Source organism: Gadus chalcogrammus, chromosome 12 (genome assembly GCF_026213295.1).
Source record: "Gadus chalcogrammus isolate NIFS_2021 chromosome 12, NIFS_Gcha_1.0, whole genome shotgun sequence".
Classification (NCBI taxonomy): Eukaryota; Metazoa; Chordata; class Actinopteri; order Gadiformes; family Gadidae; genus Gadus; species Gadus chalcogrammus.
This window is the reverse complement of record NC_079423.1, coordinates 24,256,417-24,271,720: the sequence shown is the minus strand read 5'-3', so window position 1 is coordinate 24,271,720 and position 15,304 is coordinate 24,256,417. Positions and strand designations below refer to the sequence as shown.

General features: G+C 42.9%; 1 protein-coding gene across 1 annotated transcript in view; it reads right to left on the bottom strand.

Moving 5' to 3' along the window:
* Positions 1 to 541: 541 nt before the first annotated feature.
* Positions 542 to 15,304, bottom strand: part of LOC130393004 (BMP/retinoic acid-inducible neural-specific protein 3-like) — a 41,707-nt gene continuing 26,944 nt past the window's right edge. Inside the window, exons 5-8 of the mRNA XM_056603570.1 lie at positions 10,976 to 11,081; positions 10,269 to 10,505; positions 7,072 to 7,294; positions 542 to 2,156 (exon numbers count right to left, since the gene is read on the bottom strand). Of these exons, the coding sequence (XP_056459545.1) occupies positions 1,040 to 2,156; positions 7,072 to 7,294; positions 10,269 to 10,505; positions 10,976 to 11,081 (1,683 nt within the window). The 3' untranslated portion in view covers positions 542 to 1,039. The remainder of the gene's footprint in view (positions 2,157 to 7,071; positions 7,295 to 10,268; positions 10,506 to 10,975; positions 11,082 to 15,304) is intronic.

Here is a 15,304-nt window from a genome sequence, read left to right as displayed (position 1 = left end):
CCAGGGATGTGTACTGTGGAAGTTTAAGATCATCTTATGAAACTGTCATAACCTATCTAACTGTGTTCTTGTAGGGCTTTAATATCTATTCATCTCATATTTTCCTCGTGCTTCATGGAACATATTGCTGTATTTTTTTGAGGAAAAATGACTTAAAATAAAAGATACGTGTCACATAATAAACTTTTATTTATTTACAGACACACATAAAAATGTTATTTTTGTGTATTAACAAATTGTTTTGTACATTTTATAGACATTGCTTGGAACCGCTATTTCACAAATGACAGTATTATAAAAATAAAAGCACATGTAACATAGGGGGCCTTTAACATGGCTCTTGTGATTAAGGTGTAATTTCATCATCATTGAGTAATACAATATTTACGCATTTCTTTTACAAATATGTTGAAGAAAATGTGAATTTGCTGTTTTCAAAATATAAAATTATTATTTGCTAAACTTGGGACAGGTAAGGAAATTAAGTAATACATTTCTTCTCAGCACATGTTCTGAAATACAAAAAACAGAAATGCTCCAAATTATGAATATGATCATTTAAAAAAGAAAAAAAACACATATAAAATGAAGATATAAACATGCTGGTTTAAAATATGTATAGAGGGAATTTAACACATTGCTTGGATAATATTTAACAGCAAAAGCTTTATTTTACATTGGTAACTGGTTAAAAATGTTGTGCATTTTCTACAAACTTGAGCACATAGGCAACATTGTAAGTGACGATAAAGTTGATAAGGTCGAGCTTTGTAACTGTCAAGTTATTTTATTTTATCATGAAGAGAAAAACAGGTGATCTGGATGTGGTGGAAGTCCTCCTTTAACACTACATGGTTGTACAAATTCTCATGAGCCATGACATAACAATCCCAAATCGCACTGCTGCGATTTTGCAACGGAAATGAGTTCAAATCACCAAATGTCCCCTCTTTGCATTATTGTTGGATTGCGTTGAGAACTGCACAGCCATCTGTGCGACTGGCAACCCAAACCATGTCTCCCTTACACCCAACTGTCTTTAACTACATAATTTGGTTGTTTCGTATTCCCTCGTGTTGGGCTGCTTTGCGCTGAACGTCTGCAGCGCTGCCTGGATCCTCATCACATCTGCGGTGGACAGCTTGAGCCGATGTCTTAGCAGGCAAGAGAACAGGTCCAGGATCTGGGGCCCCGGCGGGGACAGTCTGTTGACCCGGTCTCGGATCTCCACCAGCTGCAGCAGCGCCGAGTCCTGTGATCCCTGAGTGTACGGGTAGTCCAGCTGCAGGATCAGGTCCTGGATGGCGTCGGGGTCAAAGTGCATGCTGTAGCCGTACACCTGGATGCTGTTGATCTTCATGTAGCCAAAGTTGCTTCCCGGCTCTAGGAAGTCCAGGGGCTCATAGTAGACGGAGCCGTTCCCGCTGGCGGCCGGCGCCTTGATCCGGCTCCTCAGGTAAAAGTGCACCGTCTCGAAAAAGGTCTTCCACTTGTTCCCCAGCGTTAAAGTCCAGTTGTAGCAGTCCAACGGGCCCTCGAGTCTAGTCCTCTCCCAGTCCGGGTAGCTGTTCTGGTCGATGGGCATGATCCAACTCTCCGAGTGGCTCCCGCCGAAGGGATTGATGTACACGGACAGCAGGGGCTCAAGGGTGCTGTTCTTGGTGAGGCACACCTGCAGGGACATGCCCAGCAGCATGTGCACGTGGTTGGACTTGTACTTGTTGCTCTTGAGCGTCAGCAGCATCCTCTTGCGCCACGACGGGTCGAACCAGCTGTTGAGCCGCACGTCGTTGCTGACGAAGATGCCGTGCACGCCGATGCGGCTGTCGCGGCGCCCCAGCAGGTAGCGCAGCTCTGCGTCCTGCAGGTCCGTCTCGAAGCCGATGTAGTGGTCCGTGGAGTCGGGCGCCTCGTTGCGGCACAGGCCCTGGCTCAGCATGAAGCCCGGGTTGCAGGCGGCGCAGCGCGAGCGGTTCTCGTAGGAGCAGGAGGCGCAGCCGGCGCCCTCGCCCACCGCGCAGGGGATGAGGCCCTGGCAGGACGGGTGCTCGTAGGGGCAGGCACAGCTGCGGGTCTCCTCCAGGTAGGAGCCCAGGTGGCTGTTCTCGCTGCAGTACAGGATGGAGAGGATGTAGCCCAGCCAGTAGCTGAAGGGCCTGAGCGAGAGAGAGAGAGAGAGAGAGAGAGAGAGAGAGAGAGAGAGAGAGAGAGAGAGAGAGAGCGCGTTTAAATTCAAATTGTTGCAAAAAAAACATTGTCAAAACAGCAACCAAACACTGTAATTTGCAACCTTCAGACAGCTGGAGATAATCAAGCACACAGCCACACAAACAAACACAAAACACACACATTGCGTTTAATTAACACACACATTTGCAGCGAGTTGCAAATACGCAACCATCAGTTGTGGGCATCAGTATTTCTAACACGTGCTCATTAGATAAACTCTCCACTTGGTTTTGCTGTCTAGCATCTCCCCCTGCGCTTCTTGGACAGCCCCCCTGTCTGCTCTGTGGGAGCGATGCATGGGGGGCGGTTTGAGGGTGGGAGGGAGGTTAGTGCGGGGGGAGGGCGGGGGGTAGGCGGAGGAAGGTAGCTGTTCCCTCACTTCCCGGTAGTTGCCACCCTGTCTTCCTTCTCGCTGCGATTGAGGGTGAAGCGGGGAATATGCAAATGACGATCAGAGCGAGGCAGACCCCCGGCAGGTGTGCTCACACACGGCGTGCGGGTGTTTCAACACACAAGCTGTTGACTGTCAGTCATCTCATTTCACACAGATCCACATGACACATCGGCCCGCAGCGCTATGGCTTTGGATATTCGGTAGTGCGGTGTGTGTGTGTGTGTGTGTGGTTTGGAAGCGAGAACAATGGATAGGATGGCTTTTTTGTTTTTCAGATTGGTTGCGTTTTGTTGTTGTTATTTCTTACTTGGCAGCAATGCTGTTGTGACACCTGAGATGTTTTGTTTCTGGAAAACGTTTTTTTGTGTTCTGAAAATGTAGGAAATATGCATCCATTCGAATATCCTCATATCGTATTCGCACATTGTCTTTAATTGCATGAATAACTTTTGAACCCTGCCTTCCAGCGTACATGTCTCGATAAGAATGTGTACTGGTCTCGCCCTCATAGAAGTGTTCATAATAATATCATCATCTAACAATACACATGTAAATGTAAGTTTTTCCAAATATATTTTTGCTTGTCTATAGATCAGGGATGGGAAAACGAGGTGTATGTTATTTATAGTGTTAAAAGCAAATACGTAACATCAAACACATCGATTGAACATCAACAAAGAAATCCATCAACAAAATGAGGCAATGTTGTCCGTGCGAAAGGCTAGATATCAAAGTCTCGGATTCTCCAGCAGTCTCGGATTTTTCATATTATCTTTGATCTTTGTTTGATCGATAACCTAAAAGTATTAACTTCTCTTCAACCATGCAATTAAGTTTCTCTGTTATAAATGTATCCTCCAGAAATATTTATATGTGTATGAAAATATAAATAAATTAATAACACAGAATAAATAAAATAATTCTATCAGGAGATCTTTAGGAGACTTTCTTTGTTCTCAGCGTTACAAAATACCTTACAAAATTCAGCTACTATGCCATGGAGAAATGGTTGAAATGGTGCAATAGTTTCAAAATGGTGCATTTGGATAACTGGTTACAACATTTTCTTGGATGGCTCACTTCAGCCATCAATCAACATTTGTTCCTGATAGCATGAATCATGGCTGACTGCTATCACACTGTCAGTGTGTGAGTGTGTGAGTGTGTGTGTGTGTGTGTGTGTGTGTGTGTGTGTGTGTGTGTGTGTGTGTGTGTGTGTGTGTGTGTGTGTGTGTGTGTGTGTGTGTGTGTGCGTGTGTGTGCGCGTGTGTGTGTGTGTGTGTGTGTGTGTGTGTGTGTGTGTGTGTGTGTGTGTGTGTATAATAAACTTTTCTTAACATGAATATGGCAATGTTTTTATGCATAGATCAATAATGCAAGCATCCTAGATACAACCAGTGTGCATTTATTAAGTAATATGCCTTATATAGCATCTACATTACCGGCAGGCCTGGAATTCTAGGATATTTATCCGTTACACTATGCAATGTATGTTCATCTGAACACTGCTGTTTCAAAGCTATGAAATTTTCATTTTATAGAGGTAATTATTATAATTTTTTTGAGTTTGTTTCAATCACACACGGCAATCCATAAACAATACATAATAGATAACATACTTATCTTATTTAATCACATGTGGGTGATCTATTATTTGTTGGTTTTAAATGATGAAGGCTTACACTTTATTACATTTTAAGTTGACTTGAGTATGTTAATGCTCTTCAACGCTTCGTTTGAGAGGATATCCATCGTCATTGATCAATGGCTTTGGTGCTAGCTTAATGGTGGGGAAAAAAGCGACCACATCCCAAACGACATAATACTTCATCTCAATGAGGTTGTTGTGTAATAATGAGCAGGACAGTCAAATGAGGTAAACTCCGAAGTATGACCTTCGCTGCCGGAAAATTGTCTGCTGCCTCTAAGCCTGGGGTTCCTGTAATATCCGCAAACTCTATAAATATCTTAAAGCATACATAACTTTTTTTTCTTTTTTTATTGAAAAAAGGAACAAAACAAATATGATGTAGGTAATAAGAAGAATCCCCAGATATTGTGAAATATAATAGACAGTTTTTGCATATTTCCTGTCGATGATTTGACATTGACAGCATTTAATTTTGATCAAAATCTATAAGAACTCTGTTTTAAGAAGTTACTTATTGGATTTTTAAAATGTAAGAAGTGTCTCTGTCCAATAAGTCTAAAGTCTAAGTCTAGAGGAAAGGACAACAGAAGTAAGAAGAATACATTTTAGGTATCTTTCTTGGTTTAATATAATGTGTGTGTGTGTGTGTGTGCGTGTTTGTGTGTGTGGGGGGGGTTGAGCAGTGCAACAAGCTTTAGTTCAGAGCCGGTGTGATAGCTTTCTTGAAAATAATGGTAGAAGCCAATGGTCAGTAGAATGGTGAATGTTGGTGGACTGGGCATCCAGTTGGGAGCCCCTTAAGCGACTCACATGAACGCCTTAGAATTCCTTTTGGCTAAATGGGAAAAGCCCAACTAAGCTATTCTCACTTTCTCTTCCACCAGGAAGCTATTTTCTACAATTGAGCATGCCCAAATGCTCATCTGTACCAAGCACCAGTCTGGCAGGTGTAAATGGGGTACGTTTTCAAACTACAAGATGTAAGGGATAATCACCTCAAGGCAGGTTACCGCCCTCGACTTTGTCTCGGGCGGCAAGCCGTCCACGAACCGGGCATATCAAACTGTTTATTGCCCTACCTTGAGGTGATTATACTTCTTGCTTGCCAACATAATGAAACAATTCAAATACTTTAATAATCATGCTTTTTCTTATTCGTATTGCATGCTTATTAAATGTATACTCTGTTTGAGTTCATCTCCCTCAAAAAGTAGTCCCCTTTAATTACGATCGATCGAACATGTTTTGGACACCTCGTAGGGGAATTATACCGCTTATACCATGTTCAGTTACCAAAGAAAATAAATTAAGATCATTCATTAATATTTTCATGCGTTTTACACTCCAAATATAGAGTTTTTCACATGCCATAATTTAGTGTCCCTGGTAACGCCTGAGGGTTTGACTAATACCTGGAACAATCATTACCCTCCCGTAAGGTTTGAAAAGCAACGTAAACGTTGTTCAGTCCTCCAGTAAATAGGACAGATCTTAGCTATGACTTTTCTACGGGAGGTCTTCTAGTCCACTAAGCTAAGAGCCAGAGAGCTATAGGCTGTACACGCTATGGATTGAACATATTTATAATTTGAAATTCGTCCCAGCTTTTATACCACAGACACTCTAGGGTCTATCGTATATAACCTCGTTGCCTGATTACAGTTTAATTCATTTTTCACAATTTACCAGCTCTCGTTTTGAAGAATAATCACAGCGCCATTCGTTTCAATGGGAATCGTGACGGTCTATACTTTCAACATAAGTGTACATATTTATATTTCGAAATTCGTCCCAGCCTTTAAACCACAGATACTCTATGGCCTATAGCATATAACCACGTTGCCTGATTACAGTTTAATTCATTTTTCGCAATTTACAAGCTCTCGCTTTGAAGACTTATCACTGCGCCAATCGTTTCAATGGGAATCGCGACAGTCTATAGTATATAATTTCAAATTATAAATATGTACACTTTATGTTGAAAGTATAGACTCTATACTTTCAACATAAAGTGTACATATTTATAATTTGAAATTCGTCAAAACCTTTATAACACAGATATTATAGGGTCTATAGCATATAACTGTGTTTTCTGATTACAGTTTAATGCATTTTTCACAATTTACCAGCTCTCGTTTGGAAGGCTGAACAGACAATTTGACTGGAACTACTTAGCAGGTGTCCATATATCTGGGATTAATGGACACCCTGCAGCCAATAAGAATAAAATACAAGCTGCGTATTGATCTACTATTTGATGACGCTGTGCTCAGTCAGCCGCAAGTAGAACCAACAAGTCAGCGGGCATCCTGCCGGGTTAATGCCCTCCTCCCAGCCAATCAGAATGAAGCATTCTTAAATGAAGTAGAATAAGTTATATTAATGACATCTCCCTAGTAATTCTAAAAAATGCAGGTATGAGCTCATATAAATCATATGGGCTTAGGTTCATAAAAACAAAAACAAAAAGGATCTAGTGTACATCACTACCAAACTTTCACTCAAAAGAAAGTTGTTGGTTGTGTTTTTCATTAGCATATTAAGGCCTTAAGTATTAAGTATTAAGAAGATGCAGATGATGAGTGCAGATGGAGAAGATTTCTCACCACGGTTTACACCACTTTTAATTGCAATCGCACTTTTGGAATGTCTAGAGATTCTCACACATCAATTTTCACACGTCACTCACACATGTTACCATGGGGCAGTACACACAGATGCGCGCGCACACACAGACACAAAATGAAAGCATCAGTACAAAAGTGCAACGGTGGAGATGTGAATGCGGGCTTCTCACCTCTCCCTCAGCGTAATAATTTTTGGCTGCGTTCGACACCTCTTGCTGAGCACAAAGAGTTTCTTGACGATGCGCCGGGCTTTGCCCAGGAACTGCTGGGTGCTGAGCTCCAGCTGCTTGTAGCGCTGGTGTATGGCTGGCTCCATCCTCCACAAGTACTGGATGGCAGAGGTGTTCAAGGCGTAGAAGGTGGGCAGCTTCCGGACAAAGTTCTGGAACTCGTCTGGGGGGTTAAAGGGGCGGCAGAGGTGTGAAATGGGTGAAGATCCTCTGGCGTTGAAAGTTAAAGGTGAAAGCCGGATGACTAATAGAATATTTCTTGAGGTCATTTATTTCTCCCCGGTTAATGCTGGCTCAAGTTTACTAGGACACTTGGCTTTTGCAGGATGACCACATTAGTCCAGAAGGCAACGAGGCAAAGTGCTATTAATTGTGCTTAAGTGCTATTAATTGACATATATGCTAATTCGGGGGTTGACAAAAAGTGCAGCACTCACTTTGGGTTAAGAGGAGTCTTTTCCTATTTTTTATTTTATTACCAGCCAAAAGAGTTGCCAAAGCACAGTGTGCAGATCTCTGAGCGCAGAAGAGAGAGAGACAGACCACTGGCCTAATGGCAAGACAGAGTGCAGCGAGAGGACATTCTGAGTCTGCTGTGCTGCGTGCAGCTTGCAATATAGGAAATATTGCACTTACTGGGGAATTCAATAAAAATATCATGAGCAGATGATTGATGATCCAGATCATTTCAAGTGCATCTCTAATGAGCAAAAACCAACGAGCTGTTTGGTGATTAGCACAACCCGATCGCACGGTAATCCGACGACGCGCACACAACACCTATTTCCAGCCATCCCAGCCTCCCTGGCAAATTAATCTCAGAGTATTAGATCTATCGTTGAAATCGAGCGCGATATTAAGGCCTGTTGATGGGACACGACGTGGTGGATTCCGGCACTCCTTTTGAAGGTCTTATGACTTTAATTTAGAGATATTTAATTGATCTGAGGACTCATAATAGGTTTGCGAACGTGAGAGTCAAGGGACTGCCGGCATTAGAGAGGCGCCTCGTGACTCATTCTCAAATTAGACGGAGTAGCACATTTACACCTCGGCTGGAGTCGCAGTGCTCCACTGGACTTCAAGGCTCGGTTTACTCAGCACAATGAAAGGCCGTTTGGAAAGCCAGGCCTGGCAGGCTCTTTCAGAGCGGCATTTTAGGAAGATTGAAGGGTTGCAGAAGAGTACGAAGAATTTATATCGAAAGGCACGTATTATATAAATGCAGAGGCAAAAAAATATCGTTTCACAGACTAATCTCATTTTCTTTCTGTGCTGCTGCTTTGACAGAAATACATGAAGGGGAATTTAATTTGTGAGCATGCGGCACTGTATAATGAATACCTATATACAACAATTGGTTACTGACTATGTATTACTTATATCAGGCCAAAAGATATTATGATAATAACATATCCATCTTGTCTAAATTGGAATAGGCTACCTAGACGCACAAATCTAATGAATGCCATCGATGTCTCTAACCTGCCACTCTATGCACAGCAAGCTGCTTTTCACAGCCTGACAGAACAGCGTGGACACCCTGCATGCCTGTCACTGTTTTGCTCGCAAGATTCTTTAGGGTTTGAGGTCGATGACAGCTCTTTCCAATAATACACCTATGCTTTATTACTGAGACAATTCACATCAAGTGTCTGTATGCCATTTGAATACCTATGCATCATGCTTTGATTCAAAGAATAAAGTCACCCATTTAGTCCCATTGAGATCAATACACTCTTGATATATGGATGGTTTACTTTTTTACATTCATCATCTATTTAAGACAGCATGCAACACTCCCTCGTCTTGCTCTTTCAACTCTTTACATTTTTTACCAGAAAACGTATTTGGCACAAATCAAACACCTTAATCTAGCACCAGCTGTCAGAATGGGTTGCGGACATCACATTTCAGCCAAATGAGATCGGAACCACTGGGACCTGTTCTAATTTAAAAGTAAGCGTGAGACTGTGGGTGCTCCAACTTTCACTCATCACATCCTTGATTTCCCAAATCAAATCATACCCTCATTTTGTCCCGCCCCCACATCACGTTTATACTTGCACATAGATCATTGACAAGCCTATCACTCTCTGTTGGCCGTCAGGCTATAAGCCGGTGCAACATCGTAGATTTAAGACATTCTCAGAAATCACACGTTATCTGAAACAAGATATGCTCATAATGTTGCCCCAAGTTGTCCATTAAAAACAGTGTGCAGTAATGATGTGGCCATGGGAAATGGTGGGTAGTGAGGTATAATATATTTATAATAAACCACCCTGCGATTTATGATGCATACTCAAATGTATAAATCACGGTTATCTTCCTGCTAAAAATCAAAGCAACGGGTGCTACTGTATGAAATATTAGGTGGCTTACTTAATGCCTGAGATTGGAACATTGTTATTCAATTAATGGAGAAAAAGCCTCACAACTCATTAAGCACAGTCTACTCTGACTGGTAAAAAGCTAGCAGTGGCAATCAAGATTGAACATTTGCTTGATTCATGTGAAAGTGGTTTTACGTGGGTGGGGGCATTTTAAGATTGTTAACCCCACATCAGTCTTTCTAAATGATAAACAACTTGAATCAATAACTTGAATAAAAACACATTGACACGTTAATGCATCCCTTTGGCAACCTGCTGGGCTGCAGTTATTAATTCAAGGAGATTGCGTCAAGTAGGTGAGTATACATGCATCGTAGGGTGATGGGATTTCTAATGAACTTTATAATAATAATAATATGCTTTATTTATCAAGCACTTTTTCAAACAAGGTGACAAAATGCCTCATGTCGCAAGCTTCATGCAGCAATAAAACATAAGAGAGCAAGTAGCCTAAATACAAAGAGGCTAAAGTACAAAAACATACAAATCACATACAAGATGAATAACCCATGCATTGAGGCATAAAAGGCATAAAAAGTATAAAAAATTAAATAACGGAGGGTTCAAATTCTGGGTATAATTTTCAGATAAAAATATATTTTAAGAGGAGATTTAAAATAATGTATTAAGGATAGTCACTAACTCTGTGTAGCTTTTCTGTGAGGGTGTCTGTCTGTTTGCGTGTGCATGTGCATGAGCGCATGTGTGTATGTGTGTCTGTATAAATCATGTTACACTGACCCGACTCCTCAAAGTCCTGGTTGGCCAAGGTCCAGGAGTCTCTGAGGTGCAGCAGGCCGGCTTCCATGGCTCTGAGGTCCACCTCAGGGCAGTTACACCTGGGGTACTCGGCACTGCACTCGCACCAGCAGTCCCTCTCCCGACACACAAGCTGGCCCTCCTCGTTGCAGCCGATGTAGCTGAGCGCAGCCTGCACGAAGCGTGCCCGCAGGTGCTCTGGCAGTATGGCCTGCAGGCCTGGGGGGCGAGGACAGAGAAAGGGGAGGAAGGGAGAAAGGGAGGGTTTGAGTGAATGGATACTCTTTTTCTTTCAGAGGGCCTGGTAGAGTGGGGTACGCTAGCATGGTCAGTAATGGATGGATGGCACTGATTTCTGTTCTGTTCTCATCATATGCTTGACTTCAGATTCAATGTGCACTAATCCATTTAGATCTGTTTTAGAGGTTTTTGTATTTGTTGTGAGTTGGATATCAACACTCTAAGTCGTACGGGCCAAGGATTCAAAGGAAAACCCTGCAAGCACGCACAGCAGGAAATAAATAAATAAATAAAGTAAAGGAGAGAAAAAATAACATAGAATGGAAGCTAACAGATTGAAGCTAAATTAATTCTGACACTCTAGTGGCGCCATTATGGACTTTATAGTGAGAACACGCACTGTGACAATTCTATCAGAAATTGTGTGGCTTCAATTATGTATAGCCAACCTTGCAAATGAATCTTGTTTTCAGGGCTCTGAACCAGAACGGAACTGACAGAGTCGAGGTTGTCATAGTTACTGCATCCGAGAGGCCCCGTCCTTGTTTCAGTAACCTATAAGAAGGAAAAGACAAAGAGGAAGATGAGGGGGAGAAGAAGAAGATGAAGGAGAGGAAGAAGAAGCATGAGCCCAATGACAGTTAGCCATACAGGGAGAAGAAATCCACAATGTCATTACGTTAACAGTGAGAGCGCGGTGTGAGAAGGAAAACCGGAATGTGTGAGAGAGATTTAGGCTGGTTGAGTGAAACCAGGATTAAGTCTCATCCCTGTACCCTTGTCATAGCAACACATTATATATTACCCATCATTTAGGCACTTTGAGGGAGCAAATCTCATTTGGGATAATGACTCTGTGAAGGAGAGGGGTGCAAATTGAGTTGTGACTTAGCTTCCTGGAGCAAATCACAGCTGGTACAGCATGTTGTTGCGATCAGTTGAGTGATCAAGCTAATCCTTCCCCGCAAAGTGTTTGTCCAAAATAAATCACTACCAATTGATCCCTAGTTTGATTCATGAATAGACTCTGAATTAAGCACAGTCTGTGTGTAGAGTTATACACTATAAAGGGTCAGAAATTAATTTTAATTGCCTCGCTTTGCATATTTGCACATATTTAATTCCGATTCAATATTGAACTGAATACAATCGATCATTTAATAGCTGCTACATGCTAAGCATACATTGTTATGATATTGTACCAATGTTTTGTTCAAATATAGACACATATGGCATGCGTCAAACCTACACTGAACCATCACCTGTAATGTGTAATGGGCAATTTTAGATCCCTTCAAGGCTCATTAAAAAAATATTCCCCAAACTGAGTTTTGGGGAATAATCCACTGTGAGAAGCTGCAGGCGAAGAGGAGACAAAGAAGTTCAGGCAGGAAATAAAAGTTTGAGTGAAGTCAGGAGCAAACATGTTTTGGAAAGAAATCACAAAAATCTGGTGTGCCTTTTGGATGTGCTTTCCAGGAAAGGAACAAGGCACCGCACAGACCACAGGGGGGGACGACACTTGAGTGGTGCTGACAACACATAAAACAGGCCACCGTGGAATCTCACGTCTCACGGCTGTTTTGCTCATGGTTAGATGGCACACCATTGAGGAACATTCATCCTTCACATCAAAAAATACATCTTGTTTTAAAAGCGCACGTCACATCTGGGGGTCTCGGATGACAACGATCGATCTGTTTGGGCTGTCAATGCCAAGGTGATTGGAATAACAATGCGGTGATCAAGGTCCAATGGAAGTAACTGCCTTCCCTCCGCCATATAGGACCAAAGAAACATGGGGCCCTATTTTAACGGTCTGAAACGCAAGTGGGAAGCGCAAAGCGCAAGTAGCTTTGTGGGCGGTTCTACGGCGCTATCGCTATTTTACAGGCGGATAAATGACGCTTGCGCCGCGGCGCAAGTGTCAAAAGGGTTGGTCTGAAGCAGCCTAATTACCCGTAGGTGTGGTTTGGGCGTAACGTGCAACAAACCAATGAGAGTGCGAGCTCCCATCCCCTTTAAGAGCCATGAGCGCATTTGAATCGGACAAGTTGATATTTTGACAGCGCGTCTGCAGTCTCCGATGAGACAGATGCACATGAATTTCAAACTGCAAATGGCTTAGTTTATTGCCAAATAATATGGCCTAATTCACACATGGAATAAGGGGGTTTCTTCCACAACTTCAGAAATACTGAGTCCTCAAATAAATGTCGGCAAAGAAAACGTATGATAGGCTATAACATATGATATGCGGTAACTGTGGTTCTATTTAATGATATACGCAATGCATTATAAACATTGTTTCTTATCAGTATTGTATGCGATCCTAATATGAATGTTAGGGCTGGGATAAACGATTATTTTTTAAACGATTCATCTAGCGATTATTTTTTCGATGCATCGATTAATCTAACGATTCATTTTTTCAGTCCGATTCGATTTCGATTAGATTTGATTATCGATTATCTCCCCATTAATTGACTAATAGCAATTTATACATGTTGATTTACATAAAATATGTATTCCTTAACATTTCAATACATGTTTATTGCCTTTAAATTCCAAAATAAAAGTTCAAAGTAATGCAATTCTACGGTGCTCGGTCATCTGCAGCTGCTACCAGGTGGCGCCTCTTCAGGTGCTGGTGAATTGCCGTGGTGCTAGAATGGAAAGTCATTTTGCAAAGACGACATATCAAGGAATCGTTTCCTTTTACATTGAATAATTCCCATACTTAGAGGAACGAGTGCCTGGCGCCTTGCACTTATGAAAGTCTGGGGAGCCACTCGCGTTGCTACTATGCTCCGGCGCCGCCCATCTAATTTTTATTTTATTTTTTTTATCGACGCGCATTTTTCGCGTCGACGTAATTTATGCGTCGACGTAATCGATTACGTCGACGCGTCGTCCCAGCCCTAATGAATGTGTCCCCGCGGTAATAGACATTGCCATTGATTGTATTATGCGTTATGTTTTTAGTTTGCCCAAGTGAAGGAGTTCAAGTACCTCGGGGTCTTGTTCGCGAGTGAGGGAACTATGGAGCGTGAGATTGGCCGGAGAATCGGAGCAGCGGGGGCGGTATTGCGTTCGCTTTACCGCACCGTTGTTACGAAAAGAGAGCTGAGCCGCAAGGCAAAGCTCTCGATCTACCGGACGATCTTCGTTCCTATCCTCACCTATGGTCATGAGGGTTGGGTGATGACCGAAAGGACGAGATTGCGGGTACAAGCAGCCGAGATGAGTTTTCTCAGAAGGGTGGCTGGCGTCTCCCTTAGGGATAGGGTGAGAAGCTCAGCCATCCGTGAGGAACTCGGATTAGAGCCGCTGCTCCTTTACTTAGAAAGGAGTCAGCTGAGGTGGTTCGGGCATCTGGTAACGATGCTCACTGGGCGCCTTCCTTGGGAGGTGTTTCAGGCATGTCCAGTGGGGAGGAGACCTCGGGGAAGACCCAGGACTAGGTGGAGAGATTATATCTCAACACTGGCCTGGGAACGCCTCGGGATCCCCCCGTCAGAGCTGGTCAATGTGGCCCGGGAAAGGGAAGTCTGGGGCCCCCTGCTTGAGCTGCTCCCCCCGCGACCCGACCCCGGATAAGCGAACGAAGATGAGATGATGATGACAGTGTTTAGTTTGCGTGTGTTTAAACAGAGCACACACGCGCGCCCGCATTCATTCATTCTTTTTAACACTCACTCGCGGTAAAACAATGTTTTTCACGATCAAATAGGCCTACTCATCAATCCTAAAAGTTATGGGCATGTAGGCCTACACGATGTCTGTGTCAAGAAAATATTGCTGGTTTGCTGTACGGTGTTTGCAGATGCATTGATTTAAAAGTACAACTTATTACCGCTGCATCAGCTGTTCTTTCCCAAATAATTTACCAAGAATGTGCGGCTAGGTAGATGAGAGAAGCAAAGTGTATGCGCGAGGTGCACAAGCAATCCGTATGCATCGCATGCGCATGTATGCATCGCATGCGCATGTATGCATGCGCCCTTAAAATAGCATCTGAACAACGCGCCACTGACTTCAACCCTCATAAGGTGTTCGGGTCTGTGGGACCCGATTTCAGTTTTTAGCTTTATAAAAGTGATACAAATAATAATTTTTTTGAATAAGATTCATTGGCTTTGGCTCATTTTCTGTGAGGAACCTAAATCAGAAAACATTTTCAAGGACCCCCCCCTGTATACCCCCCCATCACATTTATATTACACACAGGGAGCTAGTTTAAGTGTGGAAATCATAGGTTCTGTGCACCCTCATTTTCCCTTTCTCCTCTGTGTGTGTGTGTGTGTGTGTGTGTGTGTGTGTGTGTGTGTGTGTGTGTGTGTGTGTGTGTGTGTGTGTGTGTGTGTGTGTGTGTGTGTGTGTGTGTGTGTGTGTGTGTGTGTGTGAGTGTGTGTGTGTGTGTGTGTGTGGAGAGTAAAGCAGGTGAATGGGCCCTTGGTGTGAGCACCCACAGTGTGCACCCACTGTTCCCGCACAAGGTTGCAACATTGGAGCACCCAACACTATCTACACCCATATTCCCACACATTTCACCCTCTGTCTTGCGGGAACCAAGCTTGGGGATCTGACACTATAAAAAATCTCTGTCAGCGTGGTTCAATACCACAACTGATCAAGATGGCAAAGCTATTCTCTGTTCAGACTGCCTTACAGTTGATATTTGAAGAGACAGAGGGTTTTGATGGTGATGCTGAGGAAACAGTTTCAGAAAGTGAGGATAACATTTCTGAAAATTCAGAGTCTGACACTGAGTTTGA